Here is a 27,780-nt window from a genome sequence, read left to right as displayed (position 1 = left end):
CAACTACTGTTGAAAGCTTGAGCCAAAGTTCTTCTACATGTTCTTGTCTCTTTATCATGCTTTACTAAACATGTACATTTTTCTTCTTGCTTTTGTCACCCTTTATATTTTGTTGCTACAGCTGCCTCCTGGTCGCTGATATCAATTCAGCGTGGACATCATCAGAGAAGTCAGGCTTATTTGCTGCCATTAGATCCAATATATTTAAGTGAGTTTCAGAACCATCTTTTCTAGCTAGTATCCAGAGAAAGCATGTAGTATTGTTCCACAGGATATCTTGATGCATCTTCCACTTGCAAAACTGTGATATTCCCAGTTTATGGTTAGTTTTAATGTCTCCTGTAATATGACAGTTTAATTAGGAACATTTGTACTAGTGACCTGATAAGGGAATAGTGCAAGTAGCTATTGAAATAGAAACAAAATGTCGGTTTGCATGTAAAGAGTTATACATGTATATTAAAAATATGTGAACAATATTTGCTGTAATAATTACACTGCATGTGATGGTCATACTAATGTTCAGTCACCGAGTTCAAAAAATGGGGTTTGGTAGCTCTTAGCAAAAGATTATGAGGATGAACACACCCACAGAATATAAAGTGCCAGAAACAGAGTTACTTATCACAGTAGAGCACTTCATGAATGCCTGCATGAAGCAGTCTTCTGAGTCACACTGAATTTGAACATCAAAATTATGTTTTGTCAGTTTTGAAATCTCTCTGGTCTGAAGTTATCATATTGAGCTACAGTCCAGGAGTACTGAACAAAGTCTGTGAAGACTGGAGAACAAAACTGATTGTGTACAGTACACATCATCAACAAAATTGAACCCCTTGATGATGGTGTGAACTGGGAGAATACTGTGATATTCAGTCCACTTCAACACCACCTTGAACTCTCAGAAGAATAGTACTTCAAATGGCTGAATGTAAGGTGTGCATCTGGAAGGGATGGTCTTGACTGTATACACCATGTTTTGCAGTTGAATAGCACTCATATGAATCCTGACCTCAGAAGTTGAGTCCCATAGTGCTCAAAGCCATTTGAACCATTAAGACATTACCCCCTAATCACATCTTTCATTCATATAATCATATATTCCAGGCTTTAGTGATTACACATTTGTTATTGCCCATGAGTCAAGATGGTGTCTCTATGTAGACATTGCAAACCAGCCAAGGATAGAGCCACTAAATTGAGTCACTCCTACTTCTTGGGCCATTTACAAACCCAAGCACAAACTTCCTGTCATCAACATTAGCACCTAGACCAGTTCTCACCAACCAGAATCATTCAGTTACATAGTCATCTAATGTGTGAAGCTTTGACTGCTGACCTTCCTCTCCTTTCTCTACCACAAGACGTAAATATCATAGACAATGTATGTTTTGCACCATAAGATTTTGTTTCTGCACTATATAGAAGCTTAATCTTGTAGTTTTCACAGAATCCTGGAATTCAGTTACCTCCTTTGCCTTTTCAAAAGATATATCCTTCCACTTGTTTTCCTTTGGAGAACTTGGCAGATAAGCAGACAACTGGCCTCCATCACTTTGTAACAACTCTTCACCCCTATCAGGTTTTGTATTATCCATAAGTTTCTCACAATCATACAAGTCTTCTGTGTACTCATATTCTTCAATATAGTCTATTGTATTTTCGTGATATGCATTATTACCACTGGTTGCCACTGTTTCACCTATCACACTGACTATGAACGCAGGATTCCTTATCACATGATTATGTTCACAGTGAGAGTAATGTCACACACTATGAATTCAGTAAAGTCACAACCAGATGGATTAACTGCTGAAGTTGATGCAGTGCAGACAGGGGTCACTGTTACAATGATTTCGTTGCTCTTTTGTGTAATGTCTGTCTAGTCCCCCTAGACATTGCACTGGACACTTTGTCAGGCGACCTTTTATACGGCACAGTGTGTGTCAGCCATAGCATACACTGAAAATAATTAAATTAGCTAGAGGAACATTGTTTACAAGACTACAGTTACTAAACTCATATCATGTTAGGTATGGTCCACTGTTAGTGGATTTCATATCTTTGTAGCTAACAGGGTATTTGGCAATCAAATCTTCATAGCTTACAGCGTAACTGGCAATGACACTTAGTTCATACATTTTTGTAATCAACACCTCAAACATAATCACACAAACCACAACTCAGCTGCAATTGTGATCACAACTTGCGCTAACTCCTTTGTGAGGTTTTCACTAAAGTTTTCTATTATGTCAGGGGTGGGTCTGGTGTTTGATAGTAGGAACCAATCATACATTCAAATTCTGATGTTGCTGAGTGTCTTGTCCATGCAACGAATATTTGATCTCCGTCACCCATTAGCCATGTCCTTTTGATATGGGCTTCAGTAACCAATACTGAATGAGCTCCACTGCCTTTTAGGAGTGCTTGAAACTGTGATACTGTTTTGCAAATAATTTGACATTTGATCACTGGCATTATAATAATTTCAGGTGTGTGTCTCTGTGTTTCTCTCTCTCTCTCTCTCTCTCTCTCTCTGTGTGTGTGTGTGTGTGTGTGTGTGTGTGTGTGTGTGAGAGAGAGAGAGAGAGAGAGAGAGAGAGAGAGAGAGAGAGAGAGAGAGAGAGAGAGAGAGAGAGAGTGAGTGAGTGTGAATGTGTCTTATACAAAATGACTCAGGTTCATAAGCTAAGCTACATGTGGCTCCCTTGTACCATGTAACCTGGAGGTGCTCATCCTTTGTTGCTGTCTCTATATTTTACATTTTTCTCTCTCTCATTCTCTGTCCATTTATTTATCTTTTCTTTCTTTCTTACTTCTGTTCCACCTCATTCACCATACATAGTTTTGTTGAATATGAGTTGAATATGATATTCACATTAATTTTACAGCCTGATTAATCTATCTTAATGACTGCTAGACATAATTCTGACATTATTTCTGCTGTATCCTGCTACTAGTGCATGTGTGTGTTTTGATTGTGGTGTCACCATGCACGTGTGTTTGAATCGGCCATCAAATGTATCAGTGGCCACTGGAGGCTGCCTGTGGGGGCCGAGCACATAGTGTGGTCTCCAGTGCCAGTGACTCTCGCATATATATGCAGAGCAGCGCTGAATGACGAGCTCTGTGTTCATCAAGTTGTGCCACTCATGCCAGTTGTTCTGTGTCTTGTGATGTATGGGCTTCTGTGAGGCTTATTTCTGTGAATAGTTCAGCAGTCTATGAATAAAGCCATATTTGTGTTACTTGGGTCAGTTTTTTGTGATACTTGGTTACTACATGATTGGTGACAAGTTTGGAACAGTTTTGGTGTGTGCAGTCTTGTAAGAGTCCTCTTGTCAAGTTAGTCATAATGGACGCCACGCCACTGGCCCTCATTCAGCAGCTTACTTTGGCAGTGACCACTTTGTTGGCTTCCATTAACAGAAAGGGTACCATTCCACTGGCCCATCTACCCAATTTCCTCCCATATGATGATACAGCCAAAGATCAGGAAGCTTATAAAAAGGACTCAGACAGCATTTTTTACCTTTCGGTGTGACAGACTTACCAAATCAGTCATACGGAGCCTGGCCAGCTGAACTTCAGGGTCTTCGACAAAAGTGTCAGTTCACCACTGATGTCCGTAATGACTCTTATGCAGACTCTGTGGTGTGTGACATGATTGTCTGATAAGCTTCAGACAAGGAAGTGCACCCGAAGGTTTTACTTTGTGAAAATCCCCATTGGCAGAAGTTCTGCAAATTGCACAGTCTTTTGAAGTTTCTTGGACAGTGGGTGACCAAATTGAAGTGTGGTGTGATGTGGCTGTAATGGCACAAAATGTGCCCACTAGGACAACAGAAGGCTTGCACAAGGAAGTGGCAGTGGCAGTGGTAAACATGCAGCCCAAGTACTGAGCAGACCAAGGTTGGTCCAAGCAGATACGAGTGCCACAAGGCCAGCATCAGTGTTCTCTGTTGCCATCTTATCCTTTCTGAATTGTCAGTCATGAATGTTCAGCATGCCCTAAGCACTGGGCTACTTGTAATGCTTGCCAGAAGACAGGCCACATCATCTCCATGTGTTGTTTGCCAAAGGTTTCTCAGGATATGGACATGAATGTAAACAGTGTTTCTATAATGCTTATGACTTCTCACAAGTTATGTATTGAATTGAGTGTTTTTTTGGCAAGTGCTTTGGTTACAGGCATCACATTTGAAGCCCAACTGGGTCACAGTGCTGAGACTGTGCAGCTGTGTTTATACAGGGTGTCACCTAACGTTACCGCTGGATATTTTTGGTAAACCACATCAAATACTGACGAATTGATTCCACAGACCGAATGTGAGGAGAGGGGCTGGTGTAATTGGTTAATACAAACCATAAAAAAATGCACGGAAGTATGTTTTTTAACACAAACCTACATTTTTTTAAATGGAACACTGTTAGTTTTGTTAGCACATCTGAACATATAAACAAATACGTAATCAGTGCCGTTTGTTGCATTGTAAAATGTTAATTACATCTGGAGATATTGTAACCTAAAGTTAACGCTTGAGTACCACTCCTCCGCTGTTCGATCGTGTGTATCGGAGAGCACCGAATTACATAGGGATCCAAAGGGAATGGTGTTGGACCTTAGGTACAGAAGAGACTGGAACAGCACATTACGTCCACATGCTAACACCTTTTTATTGGTCTTTTTCACTAACGCACATGTACATTAGCATGAGGGGTGGGGTACACGTACACACGTGGTTTCCGTTTTCAATTATGGAGTGGAATAGAGTGTGTCCCGACATGTCAGGCCAATAGATGTTCAATGTGGTGGCCATAATTTGCTGCACACAATCGCAATCTCTGGTGTAATGAATGTCGTACACGCCGCAGTACATCTGGTGTAATGTCGCCGCAGGCTGCCACAATACGTTGTTTCATATCCTCAGGGGTTGTAGGCACATCACGGTACACATTCTCCTTTAATGTATCCCATAGAAAGAAGTCCAGAGGTGTAAGATCAGGAGAACGGGCTGGCCAATTTATGCGTCCTCCACGTCCTATGAAACGCCCGTCGAACGTGTACCTCACCCCTCATGGTAATGTACCCCACCCCTCATGCTAATGTACATGTGCGTTAGTGAAAAAGACCAATAAAAAGGTGTTAGCATGTGGACGTAATGTGCTGTTCCAGTCTCTTCTGTACCTAAGGTCCATCACTGTTCCCTTTGGATCCCTACGTAATTCGGTGCTCTCCGATACACACGATCGAACAGCAGAGGAGTGGTACTCAAGCGTCAACTTTAGGTTACAATATCTCCGGATGTAATTAACATTTTACAATGCAACAAACGGCAATGATTACGTATTTGTTTATATGTTCAGATGTGCTAACAAAACTAATGGGGTTCCATTTAAAAAAAACGTAGGTTTGTGTTAAAAAACATACTTCCGTGCATTTTTTTATGGTTTGTATTAACCAATTACACTAGCCCCTCACCTCATACTCAGTATGTGGAATCGATTTGTCAGTATTTGATGTGGTTTACAAAATATATCCAGCGGTAATGTTAGGTGACTCACCCTGTATATTTATGGGATTGTGCTCTTGAGAAAAACACAAGAACATACGATAGTGGTTTGAAAAGTTCTCAGAATCACAATGAGAGGGCAGAGCTAACACAACGAGTTGTTCATGTGATATTCATTGGGCTGTTGCCTGTAAACACATTCTCTTGGAAGACAGCTGTGGCAGTGACATGGCTCTGTTCTTGTCCCCGCATAGTGATTGGCAAAGATGTAAAAAGATCGAGATGCAAGCAGTGATTATGTACTTCGTAAAAAAAGGTATGAAAGCAAAGGACATTTATACCAATTTCCAGAATACACTGAGGAACTCGGCTCCTTCATAGTCAACTGTTGCCAAGTGGACAAATGAATTTAAATTTAGTCGAGAGAGCTTAGATGATGATCTGTGCAGTGGTTGGCCGCGGTATACCACTACTCCAGAAATGCAAAAGTGCACAAAATGGTCACAGAGGACCACCAATTGATAGTGCATGAAATTGCTCATGCTTGCCAGATACCATATGAAAGGGTATATCACATTTTAACTGAAGAATTACAAATGAAAAAATTATTTGCAAGATGGGTGCCATGACAAGACACTGTGCGCCTGCACACGTGCCGTCGCCATGGCAAAATTACATGAACTAAGGTATGAATTGTTACCACACCTGCCTTATTCACCTGATATGGCTCCGTCAGGCTACCATCTGTTCCCAAAACTGAAAATTTTTCTTGGTGAACGAAGATCCACTTCAAACAAAGAGTTGATAGCTGCAGTTGACAACTATTTTGCAGGCCCAGACAAAACTCATGTTTGAGACGGGATCAAGGCACTGGAACATTGTTGGACAATGTGCATTGATATACAAGGAGACTACATTGAAAAATAAAAAAGTTTCAATGATGTAAGTACTTTTTGTCCTATTCCATTTCGAGAACTTTTCAAATCATCCTTCTACTACTTTTCAGTTTGACGCAATAGGCTATACAAAATTTAAATGTCAACAAGCAGGGAAATGGAATTTTCTGACCAAAAGGATGCATAATATTGCATTAAGAGACCCAGAGAGTGTACACGATGAACAGTGCCCTCAGAGTGGGGAATAATCACTACAGGTGTACCACTGGATATATTTAAGATAGTCTGTCTTAAGCACCTCAGCCTGTGTGTAAATGACTTGCCATGATGAATCCAACAAGCAGAAACAGACCTTTTTGGTGATGACACAAGTACAAATATCATAATCAGGCCCAGTGGAGAAACTTCAGCACTTGAAAATTTAAATAAAATGTTCTTCAAAATTAATAACTGGCTCTTTGCAAATGGACTGCGACTAAAATTAGATAAAAGACAATATATAAAATTCTATACTGCATGAATGCTGACCTACCACTAGAAATAATTCATGAGAGAAACTCAAAATAGGTATTTATACTGATAATAACATGAACTGGAAATCACATATTTTACACAGTCTTAAAAGTCTAATCTCTGCAATTTTTGCATCACATCTAACAGCAGACTTTGCAGAGGGAAAGTCAAAAAGTTGTCCTGCTTTTTTTGTTTTCATTCACTACTATCTTAAGGCAAAGTATTCTGGGGCAACATATCATTAAGTAACAAAGTAATTGTTGATTAGAATGTTTAATGAGATAATGTGTGATGTACATACTCAAACTTCTTGTGGGCAGCTTCTTAAACAGTTGGCAACTGACAACACTCTCACAGAACTCCCATATGAAATTTGTTGTTAACACTCTATCACTATTGAAAAACAACAATAAGATTTACAAATATAGTGCTAGAAGAAGAAATTACTTCACCCAGACTTAGTGTGCTACAGAAGTTATTTTACTCTATTGAATAATTTCTGAATGTGTAACAATACATCACATTCAACACAGAAGTGTTCCCAGTTTGTCACAGAAAAACTTCATTTTATTTTAAAACACAAAATGCTTTTAAAAATTGCAAGAATTAAAAATTTTCAATTTGCATCGAAAATGGTTGTCTTGCACCTCCATGCATTTTTGTGTTTGTGACATCACATTCAAAAACACTCATAGAGAAATGAAACATTGATTTTTTTCTACTGAACTGTTCTTGCTGGCGCACTTGAATTAAAAAATTACTCATAAAAAACTCATGAGTCTTCTTAAACAAACCAGTATTGATGCAAGCTTCAACTGTATACATCATTTCATTCACAGAATATGGCATGCTTCATGTGAAAAACTTAGACTATGTTTTCTTTTAGTTGACTACCATTTTAGGATGATTAAACTTTTTCTTAAATACCCCCCATAGATAAATGTCACATGTAGACAACTCAAGCAATTGAAGCACTCACAAACCTTTACTTACTGCATATTCTTCTGCGAAGGCTTCTTGAACACGAGACAGCAATTGATGAGACATGTGACAAGTAGCTCCACTTTTCTTGAAAAGTACTACAGACTTTTGTGTTCATTTATCTTAGAGTAGAAATTTTCAGAAATTTGAGGATAAATGTCTTTATTGACAGTGGTTTAAAAACACATGGGACTGACAATTTAACTACTAGAATTTGTGCACTAAACTTAATTTTTTGTCGCTGTGGAAAGGAATTTGATGCACTATGTGAGGACTTTTGGTAGTCCAGTAGCAGTTTGTCTGGCTATTCACATGGCCACAGAGGTGAAACAAGACTTCATCACTCATTAAATATAGTGTTGGCTCAAGTTCACAGTCCACTGTACTTTTAAGCTGCCATTTGCAGTACTTAACCTGCTTTTCTTTATCGACTGGAAGTCATGCCTGAATGCATTAAACACTGCAAGGTTACAACTCTAATCACATAAATACAGAGACACAAGATGGATATTTAATATCTGTCTGTAGCCAAAGCTGTGTGACACCTTTTTTGAGGCTAGCAGTGGTATTCTAGCAAAATTTTTGCATCTGCTTCCAGAATTCAAACAGAAAGCTTATGACTATGCTCAGAATTAGACACACTGCCACTGAACCACAATTTTGTTATCAACTTCAGAACACTGTGTTTTTGTGGGAACACTTGGATTCAGAAATTGCCCATAAAAAAAAATTCATGACTCTTCTTAAACAAACCAGCAATGATGTAAGCTTCAACCGTATACACCATTTCATTCACAGAATACAGCATACTTTACTTGAATAACTAGTAACACATTAAACATCCCTTTTCTTTCTATATCCTACAAGAGTGAACAGTTAATTAGTAAACATCTGTACTTGACCCAGTAATTTATGCTTCTTTTATCAAAATTACAAACTGTTTTACTGATACAAATCTTAAGAGCTGCTGAAAAAGTTAACAATACGTATTGTCAATCTACACCGATTATTGATTGTAAACATTGTCACAATACAAAAAGAAATAAAATTAACAAAATGAAATGGTTTATCTTCAGACCATATTCTGTGCTTACTATCTAAGCCAGCAGTCTGTAGTGTTGGTATTTTTTATTCATCACCGTCAGTATAATCATCACCACTCTTGATGTTCATTTGTCAGCATACCAGCAATTTTTTCTTCCTGGCATGCTTCCTTACTACATCCTCTTTTGAGCCATCCATGTCATGGCGTATACACACAGCACTTTTTGAATCCTTTCATTGTAGATTCACTTGATATTCTGTTGTACCCAGTAAGCAACCATTGCCTTGTCATGGATATTGAGGATTTTCTTAGCCTCCTGCCTGGTGTGCCAGCATGGTCTCCTTGGGGGAGGGGGGGGGCACTGTAAAGCTGTTGGAGGTGAGTCATGAAAGATCTAATCACAACAGCATCAATCCCTTCAAGTTGAGAGTACTGCAGTGCAGTTGTATTACGTGATTGTTTGAGGCAGACATGTGAAGCAGCCATCCCATCCTCACTGCAGCTGTTGGGTATCTTGTCTCATTGACTGTACTGTAGGTGTATGTTGTTCTTTGATACTAGGTCTTTAAATTTTTGAATGTGACGATCCCTGAAAAGATCCAGCACCAACATTCTCCTTCTGTAAAGTTGACTAGTATCGGGTCATTAGTTATACATCCCTTTTCTAGATATCCAAAGATAGCTCCTGAAGACAGTTTCTCTTTCAGTATGGTTTTCCTCTGAAGAATTTGAAATGGTGGCAGCTTCTTTCCATCCACCAGAGTATGTAGCAAAACTACTGTTCTGGCCATAACTTTATATAGGAACACCATTAACAACCTTCTTGTTGATCATAAAATTTGGTGACATATCAGAATGAACAGGCTTGTGTTCAGAATTACCTTTATGACCTAAGAAATAGTCATGTTGTTTCCTTATACTTATTACATGTTGCTAAACCACATATATCTTTTGTTCAGATATTATGGGAAGTTGTTGAACTTGAATTGTTCTTTACCTTAAGCCTCACCCTCATAATCAACTTCATGCACCAACCTGTACTCTTTGAATTTCAGGCCACATACAGTTAGAAAAATTGCTCTTTGTGCAGTTGTTTGTGGCTTCGTCTGCAGTATGTTTCTTCTTTTCCTCCCTAGTTCTCTTATTTCAGACTCCCCAAAATCCTTAAAACTCAGAGCATATGTGTTTAATTTGAAAAAAAGTAAGTCACAATTGCAGGTTGATTCATGTAAATCATTGTTTTTATTAAAATAAATAATTGTTTTACACTGTAGCACAGTTTTATGGGCAGTGCATAATTCAGTATTGTAAGACTTCTCTTAACTATGGCTTCAGATAGAGCATATAAAAATGTCTCCTAGATACTATATGTTCTAACACAAGAATTCAAAAGACACCAGCAGTATTACAAAAGCATTATTCCCCATTTAATCTCTGTGACACAAATGATCTTATTTATTGCAGTCACAGAAGATGTTTTGTTGAAATAGTTTAAAACTATTCATGCTTCATAAACCACTTGAAAATTAGCATTTTATTGCCTGCATGAAATGATTGTGAACCAAAAACACATAGAACTGCAGCTATTATTTGCATCCATTGTCAATTGCTACAATTTGCTGTAGTTACCATCCTCTCAGCTTCCTAGTGCAGAAATTGGAATACTTCGGACTAACAGTTTACTTGGTTCATTATTTGTTGTGTCATGAAAATCAACAGTGCTGTGTAGCATTAGCAGCATTAGTGTCATTTTTAAGTATTTGATGGGAACATATTTATGTTAGAATCTATTTGTACCCTATAAAAATGTGTACCACTCTTGAATAGCTGTTCATATGTAATGACAGTTCAGTTCTGATAAGATTTGGATTCAGGTGAACTACAGTTTAAGTGTGGTAGATATTCATAAAAAGCAAGAGCTGCAGGTTGAATTCTCTTAGTGAACTCTACTATCAAAGCTGTTTCTGTAAAGTTAAGATAACTGCTATATTACGCTACTACACAATGTGTCAACCTTGTCCTCCACAACAAAAGCTTAGTCTGCTAATGTAAAATGATGCTGTATATTTGAATGACACAATTTTGAAAAAGGTGTCTTGTTTTATAGTTAGTAAAAAACAGTATTTTGTTTCACCTGAGTGAACTTTTTAAAAGAATTCTTGCATTTTTAAGACACTGCAGTTTCCTTGTGAATGTGTTTTACAGATGTGTGTCTTTCTGTGCAGAGATATTCTACTGATGCAGGGTGTCGAAATGAGAGACTGCCACTTCCACAGCCTGAAATTAGTAGCAGAAACATTCTTATGGATGAACAGGCAGAGTCAGCAGCCACTGTGGAAAACACTGGTAAGCCATTTGCATTTCATATTTAGCCACTTACACGTCAACAGAGTATCGAAGTCTGATAGAAAAATTCATTGCTTGTTATATTAGAGTATCTAGATTGCTCATCCACTGTATCACTGTTGGGTCACAGTGACTAGTCTCATTGTTGGCTGTGGTAGGAACAATGCTGGCGCACTTTGATTATATGAGTGGCAAATCCAGTGCAAGAACAGAGTGTCTCCAGTGAAACAGAAGGTATGACACTCAACAGCAATGGGTACCTGCCTCACCATCTCTTGCTCTTGCTATTTATTTCTTGTTTGATGTTTGATGTGTCTAGAAAAATACAAGTACTGCTGCACTAAAAACTGCAAAAACAAAAATTAAAAACAAGCAGCTGAGTAAGCTAAAGGAAAAATAATCAAAGATCATTGTTCAGGTTTTGCAACCACTCAACTGCTTTAGGGGCAGACTGATGTAGTTCTTCCGGGGATCTGGTGAAAGCTTATGAGAGACTGGCCTGAACGACTTGTGGCACCACCTATACCACCTCACAACATTCACAGCTTGGGGAGTCTGACCACTCCAGCTATTTCCCTACCTCACAGCTGATTTGATTCAATTTGCATCAGGTGGCACAAGGGAAAATGAAGTGCTGGAGATTGATAGTTAGATTCTTGAGTCACAAGAAGTCTTGCTGGGGTGAAAGTGACCACTTCAGTTTCTAGGCAGCCACAGGATTGATAACATAGTTATTCTCCAGGCTTGCTGACAAAATTTCAGCCAGGTTGTGGAACTCTGCTGAATGATATTGTGTATAAGGAGATATTGATTCTTCTGTATTATCCATAATCAAGTAAGAGCTTGCTCTCTTCTTGCTTGATGTATAGTAATGTTGCTTAGCACTGCAAGCCACTGAAAATGCATAGGCAGAAGCATACCTGGGATAATGTGGGTAATGTGCGTGGCCTAACTCAGCTGATGATATGGCCTTACTTAACAGATGAAGGAACTAAAGTCAGTACTGTTATTCTGAGAGTGTTTGCATTGGTTCCCCAAGAAGTTCAAGGTAGCTCATGCTGCAAATTAGTGTCACTCTTCACACTTTAGTTGCTATTTTCTGAAGATGGTGCCAGTAGGTAAGTAATTTGTGTCTTCAGATTGCTGTTGCACTGTAATACATAATCTCTGAACATTACCTGCAGATAGTAGTTTCTATATTCCTTGATGAGATGGGAACTGTTCCTAAAAATGTCGTCAGTGGCCTTGGTTTTAGCGTCCACCTCCTGAAATAATCACCTAGACTAATACAGTTTGTCACAGTTTTTTCTGCCTTAAAATACTCTACACATATTGTCCGGGTAGTATTAATTGAGCAACAGTGAACAATGCTCTTCTGGGTGTCATGATTACAATGTCTGCTTGCGTCTGTGTATGTGCGGATGGATATGTGTGTGTGTGCGAGTGTATACCTGTCCTTTTTTCCTCCTAAGGTAAGTCTTTCCGCTCCCGGGATTGGAATGACTCCTTACCCTCTCCCTTAAAACCCACATCCTTTCGTCTTTCCCTCTCCTTCCCTCTTTCCTGATGAAGCAACGGTTTGTTGCGAAAGCTTGAATTTTGTGTGTATGTTTGTGTGTCTATCGACCTGCCAGCGCTTTTGTTTGGTAAGTCTCATCATCTTTCTTTTTAAAAATATATATATATATACAAGTGTCTGCTTGTGTCTGTGTATGTGTGGATGGATATGTGTGTGTGTGCGAGTGTATACCTGTCCTTTTTTCCCCCTAAGGTAAGTCTTTCCGCTCCCGGGATTGGAATGACTCCTTACCCTCTCCCTTAAAACCCATATCCTTTTGTCTTTCCTTCTCCTTCCCTCTTTCCTGACGAGGCAACCGTTGGTTGCGAAAGCTTGGATTTTGTGTGTATGTTTGTGTTTGTTTGTGTGTCTGTCGACCTGCCAGCACTTTCATTTGGTAAGTCACATCATCTTTGTTTTTAAATATATTTTTCCTTCGTGGAATGTTTCCTTCTAGTATATATATATATATATATATATATATATATATATATATATATATATATATATATATATATATATATATATATATATATAATAGAGGGAAACATTCCACAAAAGCGCTGGCAGGTCGATAGACACACAAACAAACACAAACATACACACAAAATTCAAGCTTTCGCAACCAACGGTTGCCTCGTCAGGAAAGAGGGAAGGAGAGGGAAAGACGAAAGGATGTGGGTTTTAAGGGAGAGGGTAAGAAGTCATTCCAATCCCGGGAGCGGAAAGACTTACCTTAGGGGGAAAAAAGGACCGGTATACACTCGCACACACACACATATCCATCCGCATATACACAGACACAAGCAGACATTTGTAAAGGCAAAGAGTTTGGGCAGATATGTCAGTCGGGGTGGAAGTACAGAGGCAAAGATGATGTTGAAAGACAGGTGAGGTATGAGCGGCGGCAAATTGAAATTAGAAATTAGCGGAGATTGAGGCCTGGCGGATAGCGAGAAGAGAGGATGTGCTGAAGGGAAAGTTCCCATCTCCGGAGTTCTGACAGGTTGGTGTTAGTGGGAAGTATCCAGATAACCCGGACGGTGTAACACTGTGCCAAGATGTGCTGGCCGTGCACCAAGGCATGTTTAGCCACAGGGTGATCCTCATTACCAACAAACACTGTCTGCCTGTGTCCATTCATGCAAATGGACAGTTTGTTGCTGGTCCTACACCCGTGCTCTCTGCTGGAAATATCACTTTGCCACGAAGAAAAATGATCCCAATCCTACTCTTAATGATCCAACTCCCCAAGACACTATCCAAATTGAACCATGCCTGGAACAGTTCCGTCCTCCGTCACAGCGGGACCTACCTCCTCTTCCTCAGAATCACCCTCTCCTAACCTTCCAGGAATTTCTGACTTCCAGCCTTGCCTCTCAATCCTTCTTAAAAAACCTTAATCCTACTCCCAACATCACCACTGCTGAAGCCCAGGCTATCCGTGATCTGAAGGCTGACCAATCCATCGTCATTCTTCCGGCGGACAAGGTTCCACGACTGTGGGACTTGATCGTCGGGAGTATGTGGCTGAGGGACTGCGTCAGCTTTCAGACAACACTACTTACAAAGTTTGCCATGGTAATCCCATTCCTGATGTCCAGGCAGAGCTTCAAGGAATCCTCAGAACCTTAGGCCCCCTACAAAACCTTTCACCTGGCTCCATCAACCTCCTGACCCCACCAACACCCCGCATACCCTACCTTCTACCTTCTTCCCAAAATTAACAAACCCAATCACCCGGCCGTCCCATTGTAGCTGGTTACCAAGCCCCTACAGAACGCATCTCTGCCTACGTAGATCAACACCTTCAACCCATTACATGCAGTCTCCCATCCTTCATCAAAGACACCAACCACTTTCTCGAATGCCTGGAATCCCTACCCAGTCTGTTACCCCCGGAAACCATCCTTGTAACCATTGATGCCACTTCCTTATACACTAATATTCCGCATGTCCAGGGCCTCGCTGTGATGGAGCACTTCCTTTCACGCCGATCACCTGCCGCCCTACCTAAAACCTCTTTCCTCATTACCTTAGCCAGCTTCATCCTGACCCACAACTTCTTCACTTTTGTAGGCCAGACATACCAACAATTAAAGGGAACAGCCCTGGGTACCAGGATGGCCCCTCTCGTACGCCAACCTATTCATGGGTCGCTTAGAGGAAGCCTTCTTGGTTACCCAGGCCTGCCAACCCAAAGTTTGGTACAGATTTATTGATGACATTTTCATGATCTGGACTCACAGTGAAGAAGAACTCCAGAATTTCCTCTCCAACCTCAACTCCTATGGTTCCATTAGATTCACCTGGTCCTACTCTAAATCCCATGCCACTTTCTTTGACGTTGACCTCCACCTGTCCAATGGCCAGCTTCACACATCCGTCCACATCAAACCCACCAACAAGCAACAGTACCTCCATTATGACAGCTGCCACCCATTCCACATCAAACGGTCCCTTCCCTACAGCCTAAGTCTTCGTGGCAAACAAATCTGCTCCAGTCCGGAATCCTTGGACCATTACACCAACAACCTGAAAACAGCTTTTGCATCCCGTAACTACCCTCCCGACCTGGTACAGAAGCAAATAACCAGAGCCACTTCCTCATCTCCTCAAACCCGGAACCTTCCACAGAAGAACCCCAAAAGTGCCCCACTTTTGACAGGATACTTTCCGGGACTGGATCAGATTCTGAATGTGGCTCTCCAGCAGGGTTACGACTTCCTCAAATCCTGCCCTGAAATGAGATCCACCATTCATGAAATCCTCCCCACTCCACCAAGAGTGTCTTTCCGCTATCCACCTAACCTTCGTAACCTCTTAGTTCGTCCCTATGAAATCCCCAAACCACCTTCCCTACCCTCTGGCTCCTACCCCTGTAACCGCCCCCGGTGTAAAACCTGTCCCATGCACCCTCCCACCACCACCTATTCCAGTCCTGTAACCTGGAAGGTGTACACGATCAAAGGCAGAGCCACGTGTGAAAGCACCCACGTGATTTACCAACTGACCTGCCTACACTGTGAAGCGTTCTATGTGGGAATGACCAGCAACAAACTGTCCATTCGCATGAATGGACACAGGCAGGCAGTGTTTGTTGGTAATGAGGATCACCCTGTGGCTAAACATGCCTTGGTGCACGGCCAGCACATCTTGGCACAGTGTTACACCGTCCGGGTTATCTGGATACTTCCCACTAACACCAACCTGTCAGAACTCCGGAGATGGGAACTTGTCCTTCAGCATATCCTCTCTTCTCGCTATCCGCCAGGCCTCAATCTCCGCTAATTTCTAATTTCAATCTGCCGCCACTCATACCTCACCTGTCTTTCAACATCATCTTTGCCTCTGTACTTCCGTCCCGACTGACATCTCTGCCCAAACTCTTTGCCTTTACAAATGTCTGCTTGTGTCTGTGTATATGCGGATGGATATGTGTGTGTGTGCGAGTGTATACCTGTCCTTTTTTCCCCCTAAGGTAAGTCTTTCCGCTCCCGGGATTGGAATGACTCCTTACCCTCTCCCTTAAAACCCATATCCTTTTGTCTTTCCTTCTCCTTCCCTCTTTACTGACGAGGCAACCGTTGGTTGCAAAAGCTAGAATTTTGTGTGTATGTTTGTGTGTCTATCGACCTGCCAGCGCTTTGTTTGGTAAGTCTCATCATATATATATATATATATGTATATAAAAAAAAGAAAGATGATGAGACTTACCAAACAAAAGCGCTGGCAGGTCGATAGACACACAAACATACACACAAAATTCAAGCTTTCGCACCCAACGGTTGCCTCGTCAGGAAAGAGGGCAGGCAGGCATGGTTCAATTTGGATAGTATCTTGGGGAGCTGGATCATTAGGAGTAGGATTAGGATCATTTTTCTTCGTGGCAAAGTGATATTTCCAGCAGAGAGTACGGGTGTAGGACAGTAAATCTTTGACAAGGGCTGTTTGGTTAAATCTGGGAGTGAGGCTGAAGGTGAGGCTTTTGGATAGGACAGAGGTTTTGGATTGGGAGAGAGGTTTGGAGAAGAGGTTAACTACTGAATTGGGGTGTTGTGGTTCCAGATTGTGTTGATTGGAATTTTGAGGTTTTGGGGGGAGTGGAGCTGGAAGTGGGAGATTGAGTAGATGGGAGAGACTGGGTTTGTGTGCAATGAGAGGAGGTTGAGGTTTGCTGGAAAGGTTGTGAAGGGTGAGTGAGTTGCCTTTCCGGAGGTGGGAAACCAGGAGATTGGATAGTTTTTTAAGGTGGAGGGTGGCATGCTGTTCTAATTTGCGGTTGGCCTGTAGGAGGATGCTCTGAACAACCGGTGTGGATGTGGGAGAGGAAAGATTGAGGACTTTTATTAGGGACAGGAGTTGATGGGTGTGTTGATTGGCTGAGTGGATGTGTAGGTGAAGGATTAGGTGGGTGAGGGCAATGGATTGTTCGGTTTGGAACTGGTATAGGGACTGATGGAAAGAAGGGTTGCAGCCAGAGATGGGAACTTTAAGTGTGAGGCCTTTGGGGGTGATGCCAAATGTCAGACAAGGCTGAGAAAATAAAATATGGGAGTGTAATCTGTCTAGGGCGAAGGCATGTTTGCGGAGGGAATGTAAATAAAACTTAACGGGGTCGTTGTGGAGGTGTTGTGAGGGTGACATGGTACTAGAAGGTGGAAAGTGGAACACGAGGCTGAAATGAAAATGAAAATAAATATAAAAATATATGGGGAGAGATAAAGGTAAAACTAGAAAGCAAATGGAGATCTGGTGTGAAAAAAGGCGAAAAAGGGTTGGTTAGAGCTGGACTATGTTGATCCTGTGGAGAACTTGTGTAGGTAGATAATGATGTGCATAAAGGTTAGGTGGTTGTGTTGCCGCCAAAACACGTTAAAGGGTGGAGAAATACGGGAAAATTTCGAAAAAACTACGTGAGGATGTATTAAAAGGGTGGTTTGGTGGTGGCAGATTATGGAAATGAAGCTAACAATTGTCTGATGAAGAAATAATGACGTTAAAACCTGTGGGAAGCGGCTAAAAATGATCGATGATGTGAGAAAAACGGAAATGGAAATAAAGCAAAAGATATTAAAACTAGCAAAAAAGGTTGTTTAATAGCTGAAAGGAACTGTTTGTGAACTGGAAACGGTGGATTTTATAGCAGCGGTAGTGTTGAAAGCGGAAAAAAAAATTTTTTTTTGGTTATGGTTTGGAAGTGGGTTACGTATTATTACGTATTATTGAGTATATATCGGCGGGATAACATTGTATACTGGATTACGGTAAAAAAGGAGAAGGTGAATAGAAAGTAAAACTGCTGGCAAAAACAGAAGGAGGAAATAAGATGACAGAAAAGACTACGAAATGTAACAGTGACAATAACAATAACAAAGGTGATTGTTGGATTCAAATTAATGATATGAATATACTAGAGGGAAACATTCCACGTGGGAAAAATATATTTAAAAAGAAAGATGATGAGACTTACCAAACAAAAGCGCTGGCAGGTCGATAGACACACAAACAAACACAAACATACACACAAAATTCTAGCTTTCGCAACCAATGGTTGCCTCGTCAGGAAAGAGGGAAGGAGAAGAAAAGACAAAAGGATGTGGGTTTTAAGGGAGAGGGTAAGGAGTCATTCCAATCCCGGGAGCGGAAAGACTTACCTTAGGGGGAAAAAAGGACAGGTATACACTCGCACACACACACACACACATATCCATCCGCATATACACAGACACAAGCAGACATTTGTAAAGGCAAAGAGTTTGGGCAGAGATGTCAGTCGGGACGGAAGTACAGAGGCAAAGATGATGTTGAAAGACATGTGAGGTATGAGCGGCGGCAGATTGAAATTAGAAATTAGCGGAGATTGAGGCCTGGCGGATAGCGAGAAGAGAGGATATGCTGAAGGGCAAGTTCCCATCTCCGGAGTTCAGACAGGTTGGTGTTAGTGGGAAGTATCCAGATAACCCGGACGGTGTAACACTGTGCCAAGATGTGCTGGCCGTGCACCAAGGCATGTTTAGCCACAGGGTGATCCTCATTACCAACAAACACTGTCTGCCTGTGTCCATTCATGCGAATGGACAGTTTGTTGCTGGTCATTCCCACATAGAACGCTTCACAGTGTAGGCAGGTCAGTTGGTAAATCACGTGGGTGCTTTCACACGTGGCTCTGCCTTTGATCGTGTACACCTTCCGGGTTACAGGACTGGAATAAGTGGTGGTGGGAGGGTGCATGGGACAGGTTTTACACCGGGGGCGGTTACAGGGGTAGGAGCCAGAGGGTAGGGAAGGTGGTTTGGGGATTTCATAGGGATGAACTAAGAGGTTACGAAGGTTACTCTTGGTGGAGTGGGGAGGATTTCATGAAGGGTGGATCTCATTTCAGGGCAGGATTTGAGGAAGTCGTATCCCTGCTGGAGAGCCACATTCAAAATCTGATCCAGTCCCGGAAAGTATCCTGTCACAAGTGGGGCACTTTTGGGGTTCTTCTGTGGAAGGTTCCGGGTTTGAGGAGATGAGGAAGTGGCTCTGGTTATTTAACTACCCTCCCGACCTGGTACAGAAGCAAATAACCAGAGCCACTTCCTCATCTCCTCAAACCCGGAACCTTCCACAGAAGAACCCCAAAAGTGCCCCACTTGTGACAGGATACTTTCCGGGACTGGATCAGATTCTGAATGTGGCTCTCCAGCAGGGATACGACTTCCTCAAATCCTGCCCTGAAATGAGATCCATCCTTCATGATATCCTCCCCACTCCACCAAGAGTGTCTTTCCGCCGTCCACCTAACCTTCGTAACCTCTTAGTTCATCCCTATGAAATCCCCAAACCACCTTCCCTACCATCTGGCTCCTACCCCTGTAACCGCCCCCAGTGTAAAACCTGTCCCATGCACCCTCCCACCACCACCACCAACTGACCTGCCTACACTGTGAAGCGTTCTATGTGGGAATGACCAGCAACAAACTGTCCATTCGCATGAATGGACACAGGCAGACAGTGTTTGTTGGTAATGAGGATCACCCTGTGGCTAAACATGCCTTGGTGCACGGCCAGCACATCTTGGCACAGTGTTACACCGTCCGGGTTATCTGGATACTTCCCACTAACACCAACCTGTCAGAACTCTGGAGATGGGAACTTGCCCTTCAGCATATCCTCTCTTCTCGCTATCCGCCAGGCCTCAATCTCCGCTAATTTCTAATTTCAATCTGTCGCCGCTCATACCTCACCTGTCTTTCAACATCATCTTTGCCTCTGTACTTCCGTCCCGACTGACATATCTGCCCAAACTCTTTGCCTTTACAAATGTCTGCTTGTGTCTGTGTATGTGCGGATGGATATGTGTGTGTGTGCGAGTGTATACCTGTCCTTTTTCCCCCCTAAGGTAAGTCTTTCCGCTCCCGGGATTGGAATGACTCCTTACCCTCTCCCTTAAAACCCATATCCTTTTGACTTTCCTTCTCCTTCCCTCTTTCCTGACGAGCCAACCGTTGGTTGCGAAAGCTAGAATTTTGTGTGTATGTTTGTGTGTCTATCGACCTGCCAGCGCTTTTGTTTGGTAAGTCTCATCATCTTTCTTTTTAAATATATTTTTCCCACGTGGAATGTCTCCCTCTATTATATATATATATATATATATATAAATATAATAGAGGGAAACATTCCACGTGGGAAAAATATATTTAAAAAGAAAGATGATGAGACTTACCCAACAAAAGCGCTGGCAGGTCGATAGACACACAAATAAACACAAACATACACACAAAACTCAAGCTTTCGCAACAAACTGTTGCCTCATCAGGAAAGAGGGAAGGAGAGGGAAAGACGAAAGGATATGGGTTTTAAGGGAGAGGGTAAGGAGTCATTCCAATCCCGGGAGCGGAAAGACTTACCTTAGGGGGAAAAAAGGACAGGTATACACTCGCACACACACACACACACATATCCATCCATACATCCATACATACAAGACACAAGCAGACATTTACAAATGTCTGCTTGTGTCTTGTATGTATGGATGGATATGTGTGTGTGTGCGAGTGTATACCTGTCCTTTTTTCCCCCTAAGGTAAGTCTTTCCGCTCCCGGGATTGGAATGACTCCTTACCCTCTCCCTTAAAACCCATATCCTTTCGTCTTTCCCTCTCCTTCCCTCTTTCCTGATGAGGCAACAGTTTGTTGCGAAAGCTTGAGTTTTGTGTGTATGTTTGTGTTTATTTGTGTGTCTATCGACCTGCCAGCGCTTTTGTTGGGTAAGTCTCATCATCTTTCTTTTTAAATATATATATATATATATATATATATATATATAGTGGTGTCATGTAATATTTTGTCTAATGTAATATCTTGTATAGACACCTTTTATTAACCTGACACGTTCCACATCATTACGAAGTGTCGTATTCCTGATCTATGGAACAAGTACTAATCTGATCTAATCTAATCTATAAAACCTAACTTGGGGAGTTTATATTGAAAAATAGGGCTTAGTAGCCAAAATAGTGGGGAATAATATGCTGTATTGGAATCCTGAATAAAACCAAACTGCTTTCAGAAAAAAATGTGTTGCACTACTTAATTGAATGCCTCTCATAGTTATCACATCTCATCCCTCTGTTTACATGTATATCTAACACATAACACTGAAATTCAATGTATTGTAGTCTGCCCTCATAGTAATTAAATATTTTGAATCCAGAATTTTTGTTCATCAATAACTTCTAAGGTTATTCATTGTCACAGCAACTACTGTTCTCTATTTTGTACTATTCTCTTCCTTTGTTGATAATTTTTATAGTTTCTACTATTTTTTGTTTTGCTTACCTCCCCCCCCCCCCCCCTCCCTTTCAGTTTAAGTAACTAAATTTTTCCCTAAAGTAATATTTTTAAATTTGTTGCATTAAAATAAAGGTCCAAAAAGTTTTCTTTACCTTTTTTGAATAGTTACTATGAGGTTTCCTTACATATCGTTTTCTATCAGTATACAGAGTGAACATTAATAAAACTGACAAACTGCGGGGATGCATTGCTGACTGGAAATGGAGGAAAAATTGCCCTATGGACAGGTGACCAGAAATGCATAATTGTTACAGTAGATGGCACTGACTGTCAAATGAAAGTTCCTCTGACCATGTGCCATGTGTTCCTTGTGTGCTGCAGGCTGTTTGATTGATGCAGCATCCTGTAAGCAGCAGAATGGTCCAGTATTCATGTTCGGAACAAGCCGAGATGGTGTTTGTGTATGGCCAAGAGAATAGAAACAGTAGAGAGGCAGTACAGCTATACCAAAACAAGTACCCTCACATACACCAACCACATCACACAACATTTGAAGCCCTTTTTGGGGGTTTGTGTGATGATGGGTCTTTTCAGACAGGCGAATGTGCAGGAAGGGTATTTTCTTTGCTATAACTGTGCTGCCTCTAGATTGTTTCCATCTGCTTGGCCATATATAAACACAATCTTGGCTTGTTCCCTACATGAATATGGAACCATTCTGCTGCTTACAGTGTGCTGCATCAATCATCCAGCCTGTGACACACAAGGAATCCATGGCATGTGGTCAGAGGAACTTTCATTCATCAGCATTATCTACCATGGAAACGATGCATTTCCAGACATATGTTCATTGGATCTATTTTCCTCCATTTTCAGTCATAAAACCATCCCTGCAGTTTGTTTGTTTTATTAATGTTCACCCCATATCTTAACTGGATATTCTTTTTGTTCATCTGCTCCTCAATATCCTACTCTAAAGTCACATTTCCATCACTTGTAAGTCTTTCTCTCCAGAAGTGTAGCTTCTACAAGCACACCAAAGATGAATACAATAAGAAATTATTTTACAGTTTCTATATTACTTTATTTGTTCACCAATAGTTGTCTTCTTTCATTGAAAGCATGTTTGCTGTTACAGTTCTTTTTATGATCTTCACGCAACATCTGTTGTCTTTTCTAATTCAGGTGTCTAAAACGCAATTGTTATTCAAATGTGATGTCAGGTGCCCCTAAGGATTGATTTCCTTACTATTATAACTCAGAATTGATACAAATTTAGAAGGTATATTTTGCATATGTTTTTCACTATCAACTATTAGGGCAATACCATCTGCAAATTTTGGTAAGTGAAAGGGAATTTTCCTTAATGCCAGACATTTTTGCTTTGAAGACCTTTTTAACTTTTTCAGCAAAAAGATTAAATAACCTTGACAATAAGTAGCAGCCTTGTCATACACCTTTATAGCATTTATAATGTTGATTTTATCCTGCAAGGAAGACATTGTTGTAATTGGTTTAGAGTGATCAAGTAGGCATATGGTTTGCAGATGTTCCACATTGATAGCTCCCATTGTCCATCTTAAAGGTTTGAAATTCTTGATGCAACAAATAACTAGATGATGTCTCTTGATTAATACAAAGTACAATAAATCTTAATGTAGAGTTTAAGTACATCAGTCCAGTGAATTTTGTTCTACATTTTTGTGTTACAGTGCTTGTTGATACTCTTCCATTTGATCCCTTTAATGTGATCAATTATTTGTATACTTGTGACATTTTCAGAAAAAGTGTTATCATTTCTGTAACTTAAAGTAAAAATTGATAAATTTAGCTCCTTAATTTTTTATTATTTTAACTGTTTGTGGTAGATCTTTTTACTTGCATTAGTGAAGGGTACTTTGTGTTATTCACAGGAACAGAGGGACAACAAATTTCAGCAGATACAAATATTACCACAGAAACGAGTACAATAATAAATGAACTTAAAGGTTTGAATCCACAGTTTGTAAATGTTGAACATGAATTAGACTTCCCAACTGGAAATGAAGGTCCACAACCAGTATACACACTTCCCCAGGCAGATGCTTGGATGTGTAAGTAAAAGTTTGCAAGAAATTATTGATATAGCCAGTAAGGCATGGAAAAGTCGAAGTCTTATAATATGTTCATCCACTCATTCACTCATATATTTGTTCATTCATTCATTATGTTCCTATCATGGAGGACAGGCTTCAAGGATGTTGAGTAAGTTGAGGGATACAATTTACAGACAGAAGCAGTCACTGCAGGTTACTTGTATAAAATATAAGAGCACAAATTATGTGAACTGCTTAACTACTTACATTAATGATTATGGAAATGACATATAAATTATTTTACATATGCACACAGATAGTAGGAGAAAAACAGCTACTTTGAAAAACGCCACTGTTCCTCCTCTTATACTAATTAACAGCTGGTTTTTGTATCAAAGATCAGTATTTCAAGCAAAGCATTTTTGCAGACGTACTGAAATCTTTACCTGAAGAAGATTTGTTAACCTTGGGAATATGGTCATCAGTAAGTTAACGCATATATCATATTTCCATTCACTGATGTCAAACGGGATAAGAATCTATAGTAACACATCACATAAGATAAAAAAATTAATCACATGAAAGCACAGTCATCAGGATTATGTGTGGATTTAAAAAAAAGTATGCCTTGCCACCTTCTGTGTAGGCAATGGAAATATTGACCACAACCTCACCGTCCACTTGCTCACAGATGAAGTTTGTTGTAAGTTTGTGCTTGGAAATAAAATGTTTGACAAACAGCAGAAATATTTTTGTCATCCTGTGTTTCGATGCCGTTATGATCACAGAGCATCTGACCAGATGACTTCAATCCATTTACTGGTTTAATATAATACCAAAATTTCCTAAAATTTTTTGTCAAGTCAGTAGATGGAATTTTACTTTTGAATTGATTGAATACTTAATGTGGCTCTCTTCACACTAATACTGTCTTTGCTTAATTTTTGTTTGTCTGTGAGGCTTTGGCTGTATTTAAATTTGCACTGAATCTTTCTTTGCTTTTGTAGCAGCAGTCTAAATTATTTCCAAACTTGCTCCGCAGTTTTCCCAAAATGCTATACCATTATTTGATACTGAGTGACCATAGCAAAATAATTGTTATGAAATTATCGTATGATAAACAGTTTCTTAGTAATCATGTTAGGGAACATGTTTTGCTCAGTTTTCTGTTTATGTAGTCTGCATGTGCATGGGCTTCCACAGAAATGTATTCAGGAGGAGCAAGATTCTGAAATTGCTATATTTGAGATAACTTATTCTGTGAGCACCAGGACATGTTGTATCCCAAAAATTAAATTTGACATGAATTACACAAAATGTGTTGTATTTCAAAGAATTTATTATTTTCAACTCAATATCTTTTGAAAGTACATTCCTTTGATATCTAAAAGGTAAACATATTTCAGCAGCATAGTCAGAGTACACCTGTTTATCTTTAATTGTGTTGATCTGACAATCCTCAGTTGGAATCAATAGTATTAATAATAATTTCTCATATTGATGGACAATATTTAAGCGCGTTCACCAATGCTTTATCTGTCGATCCAAATGCAGTATTCTAAAGATGAAATGTCATTTCTTGTTCTAGATGAGAGGAAAATCCATTTTGTACTGTGTTGCACCTCATAGAGATCAGAAAGGTATCAACTGATGATCTGAATATTTTTTCTACATTCTCACTTTGTTTTCCTCTCTTCTAGAGAAGAACATTCTGAGAATTTATGACAGATTCCACTCTCTGGTATTGTACCAGTAGTTTCTTTGATTTATTAAGAGTTCTATCAGGCAGCAGAGTAGAAAATAATAAGGATTCTGTTTACACACTGTTCTCAGCCGTATTTCTAGACCTCTCTAGAGCATTCGATGTTATCAGTCATGACATCTTGCTTCAGAAACTTGAATCTCTAGGTATTAGGGGCCTGGCCTATGAATGTATAAAATCATATCTCCAAAACAGAGAGCAGTTAGTTGAGCTTACTATCCAAGAAGGGAACAAGATAAAGTCCTACTGCTCAGAAAAGCAGAGCATCAATTATGGTGTACCATAAGGCTCCATTGTAGGACCAGTTCTGTTTCTGCTCTTTGTAAATGACTTGGAATCGACTAGCCCATGCCATAATTACATAAAATTTGTGGATGACACAAATATGATAATAAAAGGAAGGACCAAAGAAGAATTACTACAAGAGATTAAAAATTGCCCATCCACATTACAGACTGGTTTTCTGAAAACAATTTAGTAATAAACACAGAAAAAACAGTTACAATGCATATATACACAGTACAAAATAAATGTTCGCTAGTGCCAGACATAGATTTGTTAATAGAACCCTACAAAATTTCTTGGGTTATGGATCCAAGAAGATCTAAGATGGGTCCAACATACAAAATACATGACAAATACATTAAATACCATTTGCTATACTATCAAAATTCTTTCCGATTGCACATTGGAAGAGACACTAAAAGATGTATACTTCGCAAAGGCAGAATCCGTACTGTGATATGGCATAAACTTTTGAGGAAATGCATCTGTTATCAAAAGTTGTTTTATATGCCAGAAGAGAATTGTAATAACCATAGAAAATGCTGCATCAAGAAACTCATGCAAGCCCTTATTCAAGAAACTACATATCCCTCCACAAATTTTACAAGTAATCATATTTGTAAAGAAAATCTTAGAAAATAGCAACAGTCTTGTGTCAACTAACCAGAGTATCCACTGTATAACACAAGGACAAAGCAGGACGTACATCTTTAACATGTACACACAACACTAAAACAGAATGGACCACTGCAAACTGGAAACAGACTATACAATAAGCTATCTACAAACATTAAAACAATAAAAGACACTTCAAAATTTGAAACTGCTGTTGCCATGATCAAAATAAAATGCAAATAGCATCCTTTTTTTTATCTCAAGGATGTAAGAGTTACATTACTCAGTGTCCTGTTTTCTTTTGGTGAAACACATACTTTGACTCATGGTGGAGGTGGAATAAATAAGAATAAAACCATTTTGTTTGCATTAGATGAAAGTCATATGTTATTTGTCTGAAGCATAGACTATAGTATTCAACTTTTTTCAGAAATCACTCTTCTCTTATGGATCACATTTGCAATTGTTTACACTGAATCACTTAATTTTCATCTTACACCCTCTACTGTTTCACAAAACATAGTTTTGTTAGAGGTCATTTTGTTCTGACAGTCAATCATTTTTTCTGTGTTAGTGATACTTAACAACAGCAAAATTTTGCCCAGCTTCAGTATTAAGGCATGACCAGCCTCACACTCCTGCACACTGCAGTAATAGGGAACAAGTCAATGAGTAGGAAGTGACCCTAGTGCCACTTCTCTCAGACTCATCTACTCATGGAGCTGTAGTGGGAAGGAAGGAAGGAAGGAAGGAAGGAAGGAAGGAAGGAAGGAAGGAAGGAAGGAAGGAAGAAAACCAGTGCAGCACTGACATTACAGCAACACTTTCATTTATAACATACGCAACCCCAACATTAGACTTGTAATCACTCTGTTTCTGATCTCTACCACTCTCACTTTACTATACCCCAAATCAGCCAAGATTTACTTCCTGGTCACTATAGCTCATGCAACACAGCTACATTGACAGATTTTAGTCTTGTGTGAATAGATATGTCAGGGAGGCAGGATTGAAAAGGGATATATATTTCACTTTCAGAAAACAGTTACCAGTTTATGTTCAAGAAATTTATGTCTCTGTTGAAACATTATATTATCAAGTGTAAGTGAGAATACAGTAAGAATTTCAAAGAGAAGAGGGAATTGTAATACATTTGCTGTGTAGTAAATAATAAAAAAACCCTCTTCTGGGCACACAGTCATGCTATTTTTATACCAAAATTATACAACATTAGTCATCATAGTGATCAGCACAAGTCAACGAATAATGATAATAAAGGATTAATGAGACAAGAAAATTTGAAAGAGGTCTGTTGGGACTGAAGAAACAATGGTTAATATTTAAACCCATAACATAGGAAAGTGGAGTGATGGTGTCTGCAAGTTACCTCTAGACCAGGGGTGACCAACC

At 39.9% G+C, this 27,780-nt stretch overlaps 1 protein-coding gene across 2 annotated transcripts in view; it reads left to right on the top strand.

Moving 5' to 3' along the window:
- The window catches only part of LOC126191523 (murinoglobulin-1-like), a 272,234-nt gene that overhangs the window by 227,892 nt on the left and 16,562 nt on the right, over positions 1-27,780 (top strand). For both annotated transcript variants that reach the window (XM_049932422.1, XM_049932423.1), the window contains 2 exons: positions 11,174-11,294; positions 23,547-23,726. In XM_049932422.1, coding sequence (XP_049788379.1) covers positions 11,174-11,294; positions 23,547-23,726 — 301 coding nt within the window. The remainder of the gene's footprint in view (positions 1-11,173; positions 11,295-23,546; positions 23,727-27,780) is intronic.

Source organism: Schistocerca cancellata, chromosome 6 (genome assembly GCF_023864275.1).
Source record: "Schistocerca cancellata isolate TAMUIC-IGC-003103 chromosome 6, iqSchCanc2.1, whole genome shotgun sequence".
NCBI classification, from domain to species: domain Eukaryota; kingdom Metazoa; phylum Arthropoda; class Insecta; order Orthoptera; family Acrididae; genus Schistocerca; species Schistocerca cancellata.
This window is presented reverse-complemented; position numbering and strand designations above follow the sequence as displayed.